A 21319-nucleotide genomic window follows, 5' to 3' on the forward strand; every position below is an offset into this window, starting at 1 on the left:
ACATATACCCGGCTTGTGAATGTGTTATGAAAGCTGCTTAGCTGACAGTCCTAACGTCCACTGTTTGTGTATACTGGCTAGAACCCCGGTGTTTTCTGAATTGTTCATAAATTAAATTGTATACAGGAAGGGTTTTTTTAAAAGCATTATTCAGTTGCAGTTTAAAAATAGATAAAATCTTATAAATGTATCAACCAAAGTCATCAATCAAGTTTTTAAAATGAAAGTTAAACAACATCTCCCTGCAAAATGATCAAAGTCACTAGTTAAGAACTATAATGAGTATCAACTGAAGATATTCAGTATCGTATGATAAGAAAACAATATACTTACTCTCGGTCTATGACAAGACAAGTTACTGCTTCAGCAGCAATGACATTGGCTGTTCTGACATCTTCCCTAAAAGAAAAAAACATCTCTTAAGTAAGATATAACTTTCTGCTAACAATCTTCATAGTTTAGAGTCATTAAAGTATCTCATGGAAGAAATTTGTATGTTACACAGTTTTACATTTAATCGATCACTGAAAAGTGTCCATAATTCACACAAATTTTAAGCATGTTCAAGTTTTAAAAAAAATTTCATACAAATGAAATAACAGAAATATAACTGCCCTTTGTAGATAACATCAGATATTCAGTTAGGTAATGTGCCATGTTTTTCACTTTCCTAATGAGTGGTTTGTTCTTTGCTATATACTGTTTATATAAGCCAATAACAATCATAGTTGTCAGAAAATTAGACAGTCACATATTTTTTTAAAAAAATACATATATTCAGGGCTATAAGTCATGTCTTCCACCAATAAACTACATTTCATCTGCTCCTTACTTCACCTTACAGTATCTCATTACAGAAATATAACTGAATCATTCTCAATAACTAATGACTTTTAGAGCTAAATAGTCACTGTTTTGTGCGTAGTGTGGAAGGTACGGAGAGAAGGATTCCCAAAGCTTCCAGTCTCTTGGGTGTCCTGTACAAGGACTAGGAACAATCACAGGCCAGGCACTTAAGTGAGTCCAGGGATTATTTCTTTAGTGCACCTTGGATGCACTCACTCCCATCCACACAATGTTGCTCCTTGGGATGGGTGCAAAATACAGCAGGCTACATCACATCCAAGGCATTGTTCAGTATGAACTCTCCACTCTGCACATTAGGGAGCTTGGGAAGGGATGGTGCCTTGTGGGAGGCTCAATTAGTGTGGGATTTTCAAAAGCCCTCAGCATTGGCCTAACTCTGGTCCCATTGGTATTAATCATAGAATCATAGAATATCAGGGTTGGAAGGGACCTCAGGAGGTCATCTAGTCCAACCCCCTGCTCAAAAGCAGGACCCATCCCCAATTAAATCATCCCAGCCAGGGCTTTGTCAAGCCTGACCTTAAAAACTTCTAAGGAAGGAGATTCCACCACCTTCCTAGGCAACGCATTCCAGTGTTTCACCACCCTCCTAGTGAAAAAGTATTTTCTAATATCCAACCTAAACCTCCCCCACTGCAACTTGAGACCATTACTCCTTGTCCTGTCCTCTTCCACCACTGAGAATAGTCTAGAATCATCCTCTCTGGAACCACCTCTCAGGTAGTTGAAAGCAGCTATCAAATCCCCCCTCATTCTTCTCTTCCGCAGACTAAACAATCCCAGTTCCCTCAGCCTCTCCTCATAAGTCATGTGTTCCAGACCCCTAATCATTTTTGTTGCCCTTCGCTGGACTCTTTCCAGTTTATCCACATCCTTCTTGTAGTGTGGGGCCCAAAACTGGACACAGTACTCCAGGTGAGGCCTCACCAATGTCGAATAGAGGGGGACGATCACATCCCTCGATCTGCTCGCTATGCCCCTACTTATACATCCCAAAATGCCATTGGCCTTCTTGGCAACAAGGGCACACTGTTGACTCATATCCAGCTTCTCGTCCACTGTCACCCCTAGGTCCTTTTCCGCAGAACTGCTGCCTAGCCATTCAGTCCCTAGTCTGTAGCTATGCATTGGGTTCTTCCGTCCTAAGTGCAGGACCCTGCACTTATCCTTATTGAACCTCATCAGATTTCTTTTGGCCCAATCCTCCAATTTGTCTAGGTCCCTCTGTATCCTATCCCTGCCCTCCAGCATATCTACCACTCCTCCCAGTTTAGTATCATCCGCAAATTTGCTGAGAGTGCAATCCACACCATCCTCCAGATCATTTATGAAGATATTGAACAAAACCGGCCCCAGAACTGACCCCTGGGGCACTCCACTTGACACCGGCTGCCAACTAGACATGGTGCCATTGATCACTACCCATTGAGCCCGACAATCTAGCCAACTTTCTACCCACCTTATAGTGCATTCATCCAGCCCGTACTTCTTTAACTTGCTGACAAGAATACTGTGGGAGACCGTGTCAAAAGCTTTGCTAAAGTCAAGATACAATACATCCACTGCTTTCCCTTCATCCACAGAACCAGTAATCTCATCATAGAAGGCAATTAGATTAGTCAGGCATGACCTTCCCTTGGTGAATCCATGCTGACTGTTCCTGATCACTTTCCTCTCATGTAAGTGCTTCAGGATTGATTCTTTGAGGACCTGCTCCATGATTTTTCCGGGGACTGAGGTGAGGCTGACTGGCCTGTAGTTCCCTGGATCCTCCTTCTTCCCTTTTTTAAAGATTGGCACTACATTAGCCTTTTTCCAGTCATCCGGGACTTCCCCCGTTCGCCACGAGTTTTCAAAGATAATGGCCAATGGCTCTGCAATCACAGCCGCCAGTTCCTTTAGCACTCTCGGATGCAACTCGTCCGGCCCCATGGACTTGTGCACGTCCAGCTTTTCTAAATAGTCCCTAACCACCTCTTTCTCCACAGAGGGCTGGCCATCTATTCCCCATGTTGTGATGCCCAGCGCAGCAGTCTGGGAGCTGACCTTTTCGTGAAGACAGAGGCAAAAAAAGCATTGAGTACATTAGCTTTTTCCACATCTTCTGTCACTAGGTTGCCTCCTTCATTCATTAAGGGGCCCACACTTTCCTTGGCTTTCTTCTTGTTGCCAACATACCTGAAGAAACCCTTCTTGTTACTCTTAACATCTCTTGCTAGCTGCAGCTCCAGGTGCGATTTGGCCCTCCTAATTTCATTCCTACATGCCCGAGCAATATTTTTATACTCTTCCCTGGTCATATGTCCAACCTTCCACTTCTTGTAAGCTTCTTTTTTATGCTTAAGATCTGCTAGGATTTCACCATTAAGCCAAGCTGGTCGCCTGCCATATTTACTATTCTTTCGACACATTGGGATGGTTTGTCACTGTAACCTCAACAGGGATTCCTTGAAATACAGCCAGCTCTCCTGGACTCCTTTCCCCTTCATGTTAGCCCCCCAGGGGATCCTACCCATCCGTTCCCTGAGGGAGTTGAAGTCTGCTTTCCTGAAGTCCAGGGTCCGTATCCTGCTGCTTACCTTTCTTCCCTGTGTCAGGATCCTGAACTCAACCAACTCATGGTCACTGCCTCCCAGATTCCCATCCACTTTTGCTTCCCCTACTAATTCTTCCCGGTTTGTGAGCAGCAGGTCAAGAAAAGCTCCCCCCTTAGTTGGCTCCTCTAGCACTTCCACCAGGAAATTGTCCCCTATGCTTTCCAAAAACTTCCTGGATTGTCTATGCACCGCTGTATTGCTCTCCCAGCAGATATCAGGAAAATTAAAGTCACCCATGAGAACCAGGGCGTGCGATCTAGTAGCTTCCGCGAGCTGCCGGAAGAAAGCCTCATCCACCTCATCCCCCTGGTCCGGTGGTCTATAGCAGACTCCCACCACTACATCACTCCTGTTGCTCACACTTCTAAACTTAATCCAGAGACACTCAGGTTTTTCTGCAGTTTCGTACCGGAGTTCTGAGCAGTCATACTGCTCCCTTACATACAGTGCTACTCCCCCACCTTTTCTGCCCTGCCTGTCCTTCCTGAACAGTTTATAACCATCCGTGACAGTACTCCAGTCATGTGAGTTATCCCACCAAGTCTCTGTTATTCCAATCACGTCATAATTCCTTGACGTCACCAGGACCTCCAGTATTAATGGGAGTTTTACTATAGATGTTAGTGGAAGCAGTTAGGCCATTTCTGAGCATGTTTGAAAATCCCACTCTCATTTTTAAGGAGTACTTGTGGCACCTTAGAGACTAACCAATTTATTTGAACATAAGCTTTCATGAGCTACAGCTCACTTCATCGGATGCATACTGTGGAAAATACAGAAGATGTTCTTATACATACAAACCATGAAAAAATGGGTGTTTACCACTACAAAAGGTTTTCTCTCCCCCCACCCCACTCTCCTGTTGGTAATAGCTTATCTAAAGTGATCACTCTCCTTACAATGTGTATGATAATCAAGTTGGGACATTTCCAGCACAAATCCAGGTTTTCTCCCCCCCCCCATTGTTAAATCCTGGATTTGTGCTGGAAATGGCCCACCTTGATTATCATACACATTGTAAGGAGAGTGATCACTTTAGATAAGCCATTACCAGCAGGAGAGTGGGGTGGGGGGAGAAAAAACCTTTTGTAGTGGTAAACACCCATTTTTTCATGGTTTGTATATATAAGAACATCTTCTGTATTTTCCACAGTATGCATCCGATGAAGTCAGCTGTAGCTCACGAAAGCTTATGCTCAAATAAATTGGTTAGTCTCTAAGGTACCACAAGTACTCCTTTTCTTTTTGCGAATACAGACTAACACGGCTGTTACTCTGAAACTCTCATTTTTAAATCCTTCTTCAGGAACTAAAATGTGTCATTTCAAACCACACATTCACCTAGAAATACATTTAGTTTACTTTCTGAATCTTCATTAATGAATCCTTCAATCTCCTGTTCTAGATCATACTGCAATACATGGCTACAGATCATAACATTTGATTTCAGTCAAACAGATCCGTGACTTGAGTTAAGCCCTTAGCTGTTCATTAGTCCTAACTGAAGCTTAGAATAAATGTCACCCTAGATGCCATTTTTTTCTTCATAAAAAGAGACTTTAACTGTATTGAAATTTACAAATTATAAAGTGGTAAAAATAGAGATGGTTATGGTTTCAGTTTACATTGATTAACTAAGTCATTATTTTTACAGATGAAAATTCATTGGCAATTGAGCTGGATGCTCCTCATTCCTGTGTACCCTGGTTAGTCTTTCTAACCTGTGCAAAGTGGGTGTAAAAGTCTACAACTGGTACTCATCAGAGTCTTCTTTTTTAAGCACACTCTTTACATATGCATAAATGATGACAAAATAGTGGTGAATCAGGCCAAAACATGATATTCATAAGTTTGGAAAAACTCCGTGTATTGAACAAGGAGATTCATTTCTTGTCAATTTAAAACAAAAAACAAAAAACCACACATGAAATGCATTTACATGGTGTGTTCATATTGTAGCAGGAGCAGTGAAATTTATGCTGGTCTCTTTGTAATATTGTTTTGATATACAATTAGGAAAGCAAAACAATATTAACATTAGTTTATGAGGACCTAATTATGAAGCTGATTTTATGTTAAATTTAAAAGCCAAACAATTAAAATTCATGTAATTGGAGACTCTTGTATCATTGCCATACTATGAAGCTACAACATTAAATGACACCGGGGAAATTACTTTGGTGCAAGTCTCCAGGCCATTGAACGATGCCATAACATTTTCATTGTATGGGACTTCATGATGGAATAACTATTACTCTGAATCTATGGAGACACTGTTCAGCCAAAGGGGATGCTGCAGAAGAAAAGCAGGTACTCCCTTCCTGCAGTAACTGAGAAAACTGCCTCCACAACACTCAGCTGCTGCTGAAGAAGAGTCATTATTAGGTAAAAATGAAACAATATCCATTCAGTTGTCTATATGCTACTGTGGCACGACTATTTTTCAAAAAGGAAATCATGCCATTACTATTATGTTAAAAATCTTAAGGTTCGGACCACCCCACAACAGGAAGGAAATTATTGTTGCTGTCGTACCACTACCTGCATAATGTTCTGTTTCCTTACTGTAGCACATATGCCCTTTTATCGCGGATTCTCTTAGCTTGTATGCCATACAGTATGCACTGCCTTGAGCGAACAGATTTATTGGAACCGAACAGAGAGACAGGATAGCTCAGAATTTCCTTGCTTTTTTCAGCATTTTGTAAGAAGCCTTAGCATTACTATACTGTAAGTTTTGTGCTTAATCATTTTTAAAAGGATATCATATACTTGGCCAGCTGCCACATTATGGAGTTTATTTAACTGGTGTTCGGCAATCCTGTTCTAGTTAAGATTAAATGCCTATTCAAACTTTCAAAAGCAGAAGAAAAAGACTATTTGTATTCTTAGCAGTACAGAAACATTAGTACAAGTACAGTATAATATGCATATCAACTTTAAAATACAGTACATATATTGTTCCACAACATATGTACACATTAATACCAATTCTCTTACTATTATACTAGTTAATGTTAAGGTTATAAAAATTGCATTCACAGCTACAAACATGCAACTGATTAATAAAACTTTAGACTTATGCTAAAATAAGTTTTTAGTCAAAAGTTTTTAAAAGTGTGCCACTTAAAGGTAGCCATTAGTTACAATGCAGAACAAGCAAACAATCCAACATGAAATATTTTTTAAGTATTGTTTTGTGAACACTGACTCTGATATTTTCTCAACTTCATCATTGGACTCTTCCTCACTACTTCCCGAGAAACAGCAGTCTTCATCGGAAGAGTCACTTTTACTGTCTGAATAATCCATAGGCGATGTTCGCATCCACCATTTGCCTTTATGAAAACTGCTGTTTCTTTCTGCCCAGCTCCTGCATCTTGTCCTCTGGACTAGCTCTGGAACTTAAAACTTCTAGGCTTGGAAAAGGTCACAGCTGCTGTGGGGATATCTACTGTGTATCACTGGGAACTGTAAGCAGAGTATATTGCTCAGCCACAAAGAAGCATATAGTTAATGCAAGAAGGCAGTATTCTCATCACTGGTACTCTCTCTTACAGCTCTGGTGCAATGTGCCTGCTGTCAACAGACGTAGTAGCAAATCCTTTCTGCCAGGACATACTTAAGCGGACACCTGTTAACCTGCACATAGGGACAAACTAATCTGAATGCCAAAACCTTTTATTATTTGTTTGAATCAAGCTCAGCAGTTTCATACAATGTGACAAACATTATGTCTCAGGTTACAGGGTCAGCAGGATTCTTCTTCAAATTAAGATACTTGATAAAATGAACAGAAAATTCTAAAAGGAAAAATATGATTCAAGTTTACTAGAACTTTTAAAAGTGTATTATATCACTTTAAATCAGGGTACTACTACTGAAATACACATTAAGGGTCATTTTAGAGGAGAATAGGTGTGCATACAGGTAGATTTCACCTTTTAGAGCTGGGTGATTAATTCGTTATGTATACTTCAGTGAATTTAATCATTTTTCTGCTGACAAATTGCCTACAAACAACCATTTTTAAACATAGTTGTGAATAATTTCTGTGACTAATTCTTGGTGTTCCAATGAACGGCTCATGAATATAGTGAAATATTTCATATGTGAAATTTGCAGTTTTGATTGGAGACATAGATTACATGGTACATTTCTGTTGTCTGATTATATTTACTTAGGGCTTCTCTACACTGCCCTGCAGTTTGGACTATAGGGGTGTGAATAGGAGGATGCACCAAACTGCAGTGTGTAACTCCCCAGTGTAGCTGTTGAAGGTATGAATGAAAAGGTGCTTAGTCCTCATTAATGTAATCCGGTTTGAATAAGATTACATTAGTGTGAATTAGGAACCTTTTACCTTGTGCCAGCAGTATCCACACCGGTGAGTTACAGTGCAGTACTTTGGTGCACACTGTTATTCCCACCCCTGTACGCTGAACTACAGGACAGTGTAGACACAGGCTTACAGCCGTGCCACTGTACCGCTCTTTGTTGGCGGGAGAGAGCTCTCCTGTTGGTATAATTAAAACACCCACAATGTGTGGGGTTTGCTATGTTGGCAGGAGAGTCTCTCCTGCTGACATAGGGCCGTCCACACCAGCACTTTGTCTGTGAAACTTACGTTGGTGAGGGGTGTGTTTTTTCACACCCCGACTGACAAAAGTGCTAGTGTAGACAAAGCCTTAATTTGTAAATTTTTGGGGGCAGAAACTGTCTTTTTGTTCTATGTTTGTATAGCACCTAGCACAAAGGGGTCTTGGTCCATGACTTGGCTCTTAGGTGTTACCATAATACAAAATAATCAAATTAATGTAATCCTAAAAACAAATTGTACTGAAATAGACTATTTATTCAGTGAATAGTTTGCTTAAAATTTGCTGTTGTGTTACCAGTAAACTCAGTTCTAGAATATTTGTGGAAAGTGAACACAAAAAAATGGTGCAAACACAATTAAGCAATTCATTTAAAAATGTGAACAGCTCTTAAAATGTTTTACAGTATTCACCAGCACCAATAATGATCAGAGGATTCAAAATTCGCTCTCCTTTCATAGAAAGTGAAAAGTGGTACATGGACCATAAAAAGACTGAGTCTTCAATAGATTGTTACACTAAGGGTATGTCTTCACTGCAGAGTTAACTCGTGTTATCCATGCTCCTCTTGAGTTAGCCTAGCTTGAGTGGAACAACACTACAGCTAGGCAAAGTGATTAAAGCAAAGTGATTAGCAGCACAAAGTGACTGGATTAGCAACTGATGAATTGAGCTAACTCGAGGTGTAGCCCGCAGCTCTATCCTCACTGCATTACTATCTCAAATGTCAGAAACACTCAGGCTGCAACCCATGCTCCGTAACAGGCCAACTATCTTGAGTTTAAAGCACTGCTTAACTGGAGATAGAGATTTTGGTATGTGGATGAGAAGTGGGTTAAGGGCAACACCTGAGTTATACTGCCAGATAAAACTGCAGTGAAGACAAGTCCTGTAAAAAGTTACCTACTAATTAGAGCTGGGCAGGAAATGTTTTTTCCCCCATCTTGCAAGAGCTTGAGATTTTTTTTCTTGTCCTAAATTGGGACACAGTAGAAATATTGAACTTTTTTTGTGCATCAATATTTTTTTTCTAACTTCTACTTGCTTTGACTTATCTCAAATGACTCATTCTACAAACTTCAAATCAGGTATATTAAGAAAATATTGACAAGAACTAGTGCACAGGATCAGTGATGAAATAAAGAAAGGTATATTTGGGAAGTTATACATTAGCATCTTAGGTACATCAGAATGTTGTTCTTCCTGAAAAAGACTAAGAAGTTTCCCTATGACTGGTGAATACTGAAGCTTTATTTCCTTCTTTTTTTATTTAAAAATCAAGGGTAAAATTTTCAAAATCATCTGAATGACTTGGAGCCTAAGACCCATTTTCAAAAGTAACGTAGGTGCTTGAAAATTTTGACCTGGACCTTTTCTATGTAGCAAGAGCTTTCAAAATGTAAACCAATCATGTGAAGTAGTACCTTCCTCCAGGAACAGTCCTGCTATGGAAAGGGTATCAGATTCGGACCCTAAGATGGCTTGTCATTGTAATTTTTCTGAAAATAAAAGTGGAAAAATCACAGCTCACAAGCTGGGCACCTGCCATTAGCTACCAGAAATCAATTTACTGTTCCTGGCACCTTCTCTTTTTGCCATCCCAAACAAAGGAAGCATGGATCAGTGGAATTTTCATTCCTCATATGAGCTCCAGTTTCCTTCGGTTTTTGCTCTTAGCTTCAGCGTCTGTGCTAGCAGTGCCATCAGAAGAAAGTGTCATTGGCCCTTCCCCAGTACAAAAACCAATGTAGGTTGCCACCACTTCTCTTTGGGGAAATGAAGTCGAATTACGAACGATATCTCCTGAAGGCATTGCTGCCTGAAGGTTGTTGAAGATCCTAAAAAGTGAGTCTTTGCTCCCAGGCCCATCCACCATGCCACATTTGGGAAGTAGGGGGAAGAAAGAGAGGAAATAGTTCTAATTTACATAAAACCCCGTGAATATAATTTATGCCACATTTCCTAAAAACTTTTTTATTATTTGTTACTGAAATATGGTTAAGCATAGATCTCCAACTGAACTGTAATGAAGGGAATGTAACTATTCTTTTGGAAACCATCTGTGCATAACAAGCTACCATGCAATATTAGCAAAATTCAATTTGTATCCAACAAAGCAGAGCCACATTAAATCTCGTACAGCAGGCAATTACTGGTCACTAGTGTGTAATTCATAGTCCCCAAGGGACCTGTAGTTTAGGTGCTTCTGAAATGCCTCTACTACTATTTAGAGATATCCTCTCTTCTAATGCCAAAGAGATCTTTTAAGCTGATGCCCGCTGCAAGACCACTTCCCATATTATCCTGCAAATCAGGAGTACTTCAGTAGCTCCAAGTCAAATTCTTCTCTTGTTTTATGAGTTGCAAGAACTATGCTTTTTGTGACTGTTTACACTTTTAAAAAGATTTCCCCCTATAAACTGGGGATATGTTTCTAAATATTATAGTTTCCTATAGACATAAAATGTTTTTTTATTCTTGCCTGAATTTATAAAATTAAACCATGGAAGACCATGTTCTTTCACAATGTTGAAAAGAAAAAACAATGTAACAATGTCTGCTGTAAAGTTATATCATCTGTCATGTATTCTCATAAAGTATATAGCAGTGCAGATGCTGGTAAGAAAACCTTGGGGATACATTCTCACCTTGATGGCAATGTCTGAGCATAACTCTGTTAGCCTAAATAATAGTTATACACCTAAATCAGTGTGTAATCAAATATGGAAATAAATGTTCATCGAAAACCTGTGAAATGTGCAACCTGAAAAAGCTTCCACTGTAATGAAGTATGATTCTTTTTTTATCTAAGATACAGAATTATTAAAATTGCTGCAGAAGTAATGCATTCAATGAAATTACAACTTTTTGGAAGAAATGCAATCCCAGAGAAACTTGGTTATGAAACAGCGCCAGACTGAAATAACATTAGAAGAAGCACTATGTACATTGCTATATAATTAGCTCATACAACAATTCACACCTGCTTTGGAAAAGAAAAACATTTCCTTCAGCCCACCATTTCACTTCAGTCCAACAACAAAGTTTTACAGGCATTATTTATAGCTTCCTTTCCTCTACTCATTAAAATTAAGTTTTATGATTCACTGTATAGGCTGGAAAAAAATGTACCAACCGCTTACAGTAATTCATAGCTCTATTCCATCTGGTAGAATATAAATAGTACTTATTCTGGACTCCCGTATCAAATATTTAGCTGCATTCACAGTGGATTCCAACTGAAAAGATTTAGCCTCAGGGAGGATTTTATAGGAAAGAGAGATAGCTGTGTGTGCTCCTTCTGACTGTTGTTATTTTAACGCTTTTAAAGTTAAAGATTTGGGGGTCATATTGAAACAGTTTTTCCAGGAACCCACCAAGATAACAGGTATTTCTATCCAAAAATTCTGCTCTTTCCCTTACTCTGCTGGAAGCTTCTAAAATCATGCTGAGATTCCAGACACTTACTGCTAATATCACAGTAAATTTTAATTCAAAAATCCTACTACAAAGGATGCTCTGAAATCCTGCCAAGATTGTATGTAAGACCTGTGAATTACCTTTTGTTTCATGACAATTATGGATATTATTTTATAAAGAATGGATCATAGGAAAATGCTAGGGTGCTTTTGATTCTTTTTTGTTTGGTGAATGATGCAAATTAATTCCAGTCTATTAGAAATGTCTTATTTTAAATATTTTATCCAAAAGCTCTAAAAGAAAAATATTATGACTTTGTAATGATTGTATTTATTTTTAACTATTCATATTTATTTGGAAGGCAGGGTGGCCTTCTTGACAGAGCCCTGGATTGGGATGCAGGAGGCCTGGGTCTATTCCCAGCACTGCCACTGGCGTGATGAGCGACCTTGGGCAAGTCACTTCACTGATTTTGCCTCCATTTCCCTGTCTATATAACAGGGATAATGTTACTTACCTCCTTGGGAAAGCCACTTGACATCTATGGATGAAAAGCCTTATAGAAGAGCTAGGTATTGTTATTATCCAACCGTAGATCTGAAATTATAGAGGACTGAATTATGTAACCAAAGCAATGATATTTTTTGAAATAGAGGGGTTTCATTTATTCTTATTGTCCCCATCATTACATATAAAGGGAATTAATACAAACAAGCGTTGGCAGTAATTGGTACAAATTAAACTGACCCTAACTTCTACTACCTGGAATCAGTAATGGGATGTATACTCTTCCAAAACTCAGGCTTAAATTAAAAAAAAAAATGTCAACATGAACAATATGTGTTGCACTGATTCCCTAAAATTGTTAATCTTGGGCTGCGGTAAAGAGTAAGAGGGAGCAAATTTCAGTGCCAAGATTTTTCCACTAAAAATGGCCTGAAGCCATGCCCCAGGAGTTCAGCCATGGGGGACAGACAGCAAGACTTGTACAACATAATGTAACAGCCATAGCAGGGGAGAGTGGAAAAGGCAGTCTTTCAGATGCCTAGGATTCAGACTATTCAAGACTTTACAGATGATAACCAACAGCTTAATTTGTATCTAGTTGTAGGCCAAGTGCTAATGCAGAGTGCTATGCACTGACTCAGAACTTAGATGCTATGTATTAGAAACACCCAGCAGGCAGGAACATAGAAAGCTTCCCTGTCACCAAGACCTCATCCTCACTAGGAGAAAAGGTGTATTCTTAACGTAAGTTAACTAAACACAGGGAAAAATTCTAGTGAAGACAAAGCAGTTTTGTAGTTTTCACATGACTTATCAGGTCAAGATAAACCCTGGGCTCCCCCACAGTTTTCAACTTAAGCTGCTAATATGGATGAAAACAAAAAACTGCCTGGTTTTCACTAGGATTTTACTTTGTGTTAGTTAACTCAAGTTGGGAGCTTATCTTTTTCCAACTGAAGACAAAGCCTAAGAACTAGCTCAGCAGCTGTAATTCATGGGTCTGCTCCAGAAGGCATCACAATTATCACTAATACCTCTGAACAAAGGTAAGGTAAATGCAGCCTACACCCAAATAACATCTGTGAATTAAAAATAAAAATGCTTCTCATTTGCAATGCTACTTTCCACTTCTCTGGAGTGAAGCTTCACTACCTCTCCTCCTTCCCACAGCACACCAACAGCACAGTGCCCAGATGTGTCAACACCACTTGGTGTACTGTGGAAACTTTGCACAACTCCAGACCTTCACCAACAGCTCATCTTAACTCAGTCCCCTTGGAACTTGAGCACTCTTGCCTCTATGTACATACCTATCTCACCACTCCCAATTGAGCCAACATCAATCTTGCATCCTTCCCCAACATAATTTGCAATAGGAAGAAATAAATAGAGGAAAATGCCAGCAAAAGCCTGAAAAGATTATCAGTAAAAGCTATATCCAAACTCAGTTCAATCAGTAATCATCACAGCCCCATGGGCCTGAGACAATCATGACCTGAGCCTCATGCTAATCATTGTAAGATCTGGAGTCAATAAGCTTGTCCAGCCTGCTAATTTTGTATCTTCTCTCTCCCCATATCTTCATTTTTTATGACAGGTAGGTGGGGTTCACACTGAAGATGCTTAGACACGGGCTTTTTTCTAATCTATTCCAGAAATGTATTCCACAGTTTAAATCAGCCACCAAGAATATCTTGCCTCCAACTCCAGAAGATTTTCTTCCTAGGCTGTAACGATGCGGCCTCTGGTGGGACACAACTGAGAGTATCAATTCAGGACAAATTGCTTCAAGCAGGGCATTCACAGCTCAAGGCTCGGTGTCCTTTATTATTAAGGCACACCAAACCAACCAAACAGAGAGGACTTCGGTTTTACCCCAATGGCTAACTAGAAGTCATATAAGCAATTCCCTCAGATACTCCAGTTCCAGCACCATTCCTTATGGGGATGAATGGTTATGAAAACCAACACCCCAGTAAAAGAAAAAAGGTTTTCCCAATCCCAGAGGACCAAGCCCCAGACCCAGGTCAATATACAAGTCCGATCTTACTCACAAATCACGCTGTTGCCAATCCTTTAGAATCTAAAATCTAAAGGATTATTCATAAAAAGAAAGAAATATAGATGAGAGCTTCATTGTAGCAAAGTTCCTCCAGAGGTAAGAAGCAGGACTGAAGACAAAACGGAGAAGATGTAGCTGCCTTTTATATCCTCTGCCATGTGGAAGGATACCCTTTTGTTCTTACTATGGAAAATCATGGCAGCAAGATGGACTTTGGAGTCACATGGGCAAGTCACATGTCCATGCATAACTCAGTTCTTTACAGGTGGAGCAGCCATTGCTCCCATGCTATCTTGAACATTCCCAGGAAAGCTCCTCATATGTGGATTGGAGTCTCCCAAGGTCCATTGTCAGTTAAGTGTATCTTGATTGGGCACTTAATCTGAAGAACTCTTTCTCAAGAAGCTGACCAAATGCTTCACTAATGCTACTTAGAATCAAACACATTGAGATACAAATACATAGCCAATATTCATAACTTCAAATACAAAAATGATACACACATACAGCAGCATAATTATAACCAGCAAATTACAACATTTTCATAGACACCTTACTTTACCTCCTTTCTACAAGATTTGGTGCAATTATAGGACCTTGGTTGCAACAGTGATCTATACGGTCACAGTTCACGTCAATAACGTCACAGGCATTGATAGATACAGTTGTCTTGGCAGGTTACAAATGAAAAAAAAAACAGTTGCAGATGTAACCTGGTGCCAAACTGTTAAGGATCCTGAAGATTGAGCTTGGAAGCCAATGGGAAATGGTGGATAAGAGGGAAGGTCTTCTTATGGATTGGTAACTGGTTAAAAGATAGGAAACAGAGGGTAGGAATAAATGGTCAGTTTTCAGAATGGAGAGAGGTAAATAGTGGTGTCCCATGGGGTCTGTACTGGGACCAGTCCTATTCAACATATTCATAAATGATCTGGAAAAAGGGGTAAACAGTGGGGTGGCAAAATTTCCAGATGATACAAAACTACTCAAGATAGTTAAGTGCCAGGCAGACTGCAAAGAGCTACAAAAGGATCCTTCAAAACTGGATGACTGGGCAACAAAATGGCAGATGAGATTCAATGTTGATAAATGCATAGTAATGCACACTGAAAAACATAATTCCAACTATACATATAAAATGATGGGGTCTAAATTAGCTGTTACCACTCAAGAAAGAGATCTTGGAGTCAGCGTGGATAGTTCTCTGAAAACATCCACTCAATGTGCAGCAGCAGTCAAAAAAGCAAACAGAATGTTGGGAATCATTAAGAAAGGGATAGATAATAAGACAGAAAGTATCATATTGCCTCTATATAAATCCATGGTACACCCACATCTTCAATACTGTGTGCAGATGTGGTCGCCCCATCTCAAAAAAGAGATATTAGATTTAGAAAAGGTTCAGAAACAGGCAACAAAAATGATTAGGGGATATGGAACAGCTTCCGTATGAGGAAATATTAATAAGACTGGGACTTTTCAGCTTGGAAAAGAGATATGATAGAGGTTTATAAAATCTGGTGTGGAGAAAGTAAATAAGTAAGTGTTATATACTCCTTCTTAAAACACAGGAACTAGGAGTCACCAAATGAAAATAATAGGCAGCAGGTTTAAAACAAACAAAAGGAAGTATTTTTTTCACACAGCACATATTCAGTCTGTGCAATTCTTTGCCAGAGGATGTTGTGAAGGCCAAGACTATAACAGGGTTCAAAAAAGAACTAGATAAGTTCATAGAGGATAGGTCCATCAATGGCTATTAGCCAGGATGGGCAGGGATGGTGTCCATAGCCTCTGTTTGTCAGAAACTGAGAATGGGCAGCAGGGTTTGGATAACTTGATGATTACCTGTTCTGTTCATTCCCTCTGGGGCACTTGGCACTCGGAAGACAGGATACTGGGCTAGATGGATCTTTGGTCAGACCCAGTATGGCTGTTCTTATGCTCTTAACAGTGGAGGGAAAGGGGTACAGGCATGATGTATTTAAAAGGCTTTTTTCTAAATTTGTACAAGCTAAAGTTTGCGACTGACTGTGAATGAAAGCCCTAGCTATCATACAGGGTATTACAGGCTTCAGACAACAAATGTGGGACCATGGATGCTAGATGCTATTAGAGTAATGGGCATAGACCCTTGGTGACGTGAAGGTAGACGATGATTGCCAGAAGCTGGGAATGGGTGACAGGGCATGGATCACTTGATGATTACTTGTTCTGTTCATTCCCTCTGTGGCACTTGGCATTAGCCACTGTTGGAAGACAGGATACTGGGCTAGATGGACCTTTGGTCTGACCCAGTATGACTGTTCTTATGTTTATGTTCTTATGTGTCCAAGATGATACAGCCAGTAATTAGCAGAGCCAGAAATAGAACGGAGGGCTGCCAGCCCCTCTCTTTAACTATTATGTCATGCTACCTCAGCTGGGCCTAACTTACTCCTTACATAAAGCCACACATAGAGGGGGGAACAAGTTATTCCTAATTGTGTCTTATTTATATTATTGTAACCATTTAAACACCAATGCTACAAGTGGTAACCCTTACACCAATACAGAAGATTCTTTAATAAAACTCCACCTAGTAAGTGCCTGTACTCGTGTGTCTACTATCTGCAAGAGCAGAGCAACACTTAACTCTTTTTTCTCAAAATATTTATATGGCTGATCTGTTATAATTTGGCTTTTTTACATGTCAGATGTTTTGGATCACATATTCTTTACTATGTCTAAGTGTCAAGCAGTGGTTCTGTCTATTAAAATAAACACCTTCATATACCAAAGCTAGTTGTATTCTTTGGAAATAATAAAATATTTTCCAATAAAGAACATTTTTGTAATTTTTTTTCTGAAATTAATTGATAGTTTTAAACTGAGATTATATTTTTAAAACAATATTTCTGCTCAAGTGCTAGTTAAGGTGCAACAGTTGCAATGGGATATTGAAGTGTTATTTACAACTTCTCCTTTATGGATGTCAATTACAGGACAAGTTGTGCAACTATTTTTTTCTGCTGGTGACATCTGTCTCCTTGGCTCACACCAATAACAGCTCTAATGGAAGGTGTTTTTTGGGGAGGGGGAGGTGGGGCTTTGAGTCTCTTACTGAGATAGGCTGCTGATTACATTCTATACTTCAAGATTTTTCTTCTGATAACTTTAAACAATCATTTATTTGATTATCCTTGGAGGTTTTTTAATCATTAAGTAAATGAAGCCACTAGATCCTTGAGCGATAATAACTAGGCTGAGCTTCTTGCACATACTCTGGGCTCCTTGCATTCCTCCCTCCCCTCCTGCTCCTACAAAGGACTCTTGCACCAGCCAGAGTGACCATGGGTGATGGCATTGCACCAGGCATCATGTAGAACAGTTCCATTTCCTCCTCCTCTGCCCCACAACCTTCCTGTATGCCACCCCTCATTTCAGGGGCTGCCTGCAAACCCCCTCTTTTATGTCAGAGGTTCTGTGTGTCCCTCATGTCTCTTCCCTCATCCCATTGCTCCCCATTCTCTCTCCCTATACTAGGAGGAAGAGAGTGGATGACCTTGGCATTGGGAGAAAGAGAGGTATGAGGGAGCTTCTGGTATAGGAGATGCAGACATGAGAAGAATGGGGGAACACACAGAGCCCCTGCCAGGGTGGGGGAGAATGAGTAGGGACCTTGGTAAGGGGGAGACAGAAGGGAGGCACACAGCACTTCTGTGAGGGGGGAGATTGGGGAGAGATGCAGAGAGCTTCTGAAATAAAGGCGGATGGGAGAGTGGCACACAGGAAGTTTGTGTGGTGGAATGGAGAGGTGCAAGGAGCCCTGATGTGTGCAATAAGCTCAGCTGACAGAAGTTACAAAGTGTGCATGCCCTTAGTAGCTAAAGACCATTTAAAACCTGGAGCCTGCTGATGCAGTTGCACAGCAAATAGTGCAGGAATATAGATAGGAAAGGACTTGCTGCTGCCTTTCCTTCAGTGGTATTTTCCTTTCTCAGACTGCAGTTTTACTCAGACACATCTCAAACCAACTATGTAAGACCTGTGACTCACCCCACACACATCCCACATCCAATAAAGCACAAAATTCAATGGAGCCTTGAAACCTTCCCACTGATAGGACCAGTACTAACAGAGTTTGTACTCTCTTAGCCTCCCGTGCAACTCAGGTTTTAATTTGGCAGCTCTTAAACCTTATAAGCATGGTCTAATCTAGATTTATTTTCCTAAAACGTCACATGCACACTGGAAAAAATAACCCCAACTATACATACAATATGATGGGGGCTAATTTAGCTACAACTAATCAGGAAAGACATCTTGGAGTCATCGTGGATAGTTCTCTGAAAACAGTCATGCAGTGTGCAGCGGCAGTCAAAAAAGTGAATGGGATGTTAGGAATCATTTAAAAAGGGATAGAGAATAAGAAGGAGAATATCTTATTGCCCTTATATAAATCCATGGTACGCCCACATCTTGAATACTGCATACAGACGTGGTCTCCTCATCTCAAAAAAGATATACTGGCATTAGAAAAGGTTCAGAGAAGGACAACTAAAATGATTAGGGGGTTGACATGGGTCCCATATGAGGAGAGATTAAAGAGGCTAGGACTTTTCAGCTTGGAAAAGAGGAGACTAAGGGGGGATATGATAGAGGTATATAAAATCATGAGTGGTGTGAAGAAAGTGAATAAGAAAAAGTTATTTACTTGTTCCCATAATATAAGAACTAGGGGCCACCAAATGAAATTAATGGGCCGCAGGTTTAAAACAAATAAAAGGAAGTTCTTCACACAGCCAACCTGTGGAATTCCTTGCCTGAAGAGGTTATGAAGGCTAGGACTATAACAGGGTTTAAAAAAGAACTGGATAAATTCATGGAGGTTAAGTCCATTAATGGTTATTAGCCAGGATGGGTAGGGAATGGTGTCCCTAGACTCTGTTTGTCAGAGGGTAGAGATGGATGGCAGGAGAGAGATCACTTGATCATTACTTGTTAGGTTCACTCCCTCTGGGGCACCTGGCATTGGCCACTGTTGGCAGACAGGATACTGGGCTGGATGGACCTTTGGTCTGACCCAGTATGACCATTCTTATGTTTTTTTGTTCTTATGCTAATTTCTTTATTTTAGTGCTTACTTTCTATTTTTTCTATATGTAATCTATATTTTACTTTAAAGTGTGAATACCATGGCAGGTAAGCTCACAGACAACAAGACGTGTATGGAGTTCCTTACCTTTTCGTTTATTAGTTAAATCATACTTGGGGGGAGGTTATATTTTTATGAAATATTCAAGAAAACCACTGGACTGCCATCATGATTCAAAGTCTAGATGTAACAATTACAAATCTCTATATTTGAAAAATAATGTGAACGATCCCTTTAATGACTGAGAATACTATTTTCAGGACTTCTTTGAACTACTAATGCTTCAATTTCTTTGAGATACAATTGCACTTCAAAACACACCGGCTGTCAATGCAACAGTATTCTGGGATTGACCCAATTTCTATCTAATCATTAATGGTACAACTTTTACTTTCATTTAACAAACAAAGTGGATTCTCCTACAAAGCCTTGGCAACATCTTAACAGATTTGTGAAATGTAAGGAATACATTTAAAAAGAGTCAATCAGTTAATGAGTGCTGTTAAGTACTTAGTCTTCAGTTCTTCATCAATTGATAGCAGGATTTCATTAAACATTACTAGATGCCTAGTTTATATCTTTTCTTCTAATTTAATACAGAACATGATGGGGCAGATTTTATGGTCTGGCTAAGGAGGCTCTGCTGGTTTAATTGATGCTCAGCTGTGGCCAAGCCCTTCACCCAGACATGCCCGCTACCCCAGAGGTCTTACAGAGGGGGAATCCTCTATTAGATATTTAAGATGGTTTGAAGACTTCTTTGCAGTCTTCCCTGGCTTTGTTGGATGACCTCAGGGAGGTCTTAGGAATTTCTATTGTGAGTTCTGACTCTAACTTGAAGAGGTGAAGGTGCTGAGTCTTTAACAGAGGCTTCCTTTATCCAAAAGACTCAAGCTAAATAGGCATTAGCAACAAATTAAAAATCAAAGCATTTGTGACTAAAAATCCCTCCCCCTTTCAATTGCTCAACTTTCACTCTCCTGGCTCTTACGATTTCACCTTTTAACTAGTTCTCTCGTCATCCCACAGTCTTCAAAACCAAGATGGGATAAGCAGGAGAGTGAGTTTGTGTGTGTGGTTTTTGGAGGGGAGGGGTGAGAAAACCTGGATTTGTGCTGGAAATGGCCCACCTTGATTATCATACACATTGTAAAGAGAGTGGTCACTTTGGGTGGGCTATTACCAGCAGGAGAGTGAGTTGGGGGGGGGAGGGTGAGAAAACCTGGATTTGTGCTGGAAATGGCCCAGCTTGATTATCATACACATTGTAAGGAGAGTGATCACTTTAGATTTTACCAGCTATTACCAGCAGGAGAGTGGGGTGGGAGGAGGTATTGTTTCATGGTCTCTGTGTATATAATGTCTTCTGCAGTTTCCACAGTATGCATCCGATGAAGTGAGCTGTAGCTCACGAAAGCTTATGCTCAAATAAATTGGTTAGTCTCTAAGGTGCCACAAGTACTCCTTTTCTTTTTGCGAATACAGACTAACACAGCTGTTACTCTGAAAAATGGGACCTGAATTTCTAACATAAACTACAAGCAGAAAAAGGCTTTTTAAAATAACAAAAAGCAATCTTTCCAGCTATTATATATCATAAAGAAGCAAAAGGGGGCAAAAGTTGTTTTTTTCCTTTGAGGGTCACCTCGAGAAGAAACATAATTTTGATTCACATTTTTTTGTAAAAGTATTTGTATCTTTATATGCACAATTTTACTAGTTAGAAAAGTAATGACATGGGTCCATTTTACACTAGGTGTTGCTATAAAAGACATGATTACTATACATATGCTCTGATGTTTACTGGGAAGAATGGTTATGTGCTGTTTGGAGCACAGTCTGGTTGCACAATTAGGAAGTACAGAAAAACCTGGAAAAAAATCCATTTGCTGAAGACTGAAAAAAATACAAAATAAATTAGAAAAAAATGAAAGAACCAAAAGAGGTTTCTTATTTTATTTACATCAAAGCTAGAAAAGTAGAAGGAAGCGGTTTCTTGGCAGTACTTCCAGCCTTTAAGAACCACCAGCAAAATACATTAGAACACAAAATAAACCAGAAACTGCTGACTTCCGAGTCATTCTCTTATAGATCATCACCATGGTCTCAAACCAGACTAAACATTCCAGAG

The 21319-nt window shown here is 39.7% G+C and overlaps 1 protein-coding gene across 3 annotated transcripts in view; it reads right to left on the reverse strand.

Annotated features, from left to right (window-relative positions):
- PRKG1 (protein kinase cGMP-dependent 1) overlaps positions 1-21319 on the reverse strand; it is a 901242-nt gene that overhangs the window by 125039 nt on the left and 754884 nt on the right. For all 3 annotated transcript variants that reach the window (XM_073353692.1, XM_073353693.1, XM_073353691.1), the window contains one exon: positions 334-399. In XM_073353692.1, the coding sequence (XP_073209793.1) occupies positions 334-399 (66 nt within the window). The remainder of the gene's footprint in view (positions 1-333; positions 400-21319) is intronic.

The sequence above is a fragment of the Lepidochelys kempii genome, chromosome 7, assembly GCF_965140265.1.
Source record: "Lepidochelys kempii isolate rLepKem1 chromosome 7, rLepKem1.hap2, whole genome shotgun sequence".
NCBI lineage: Eukaryota > Metazoa > Chordata > Testudines > Cheloniidae > Lepidochelys > Lepidochelys kempii.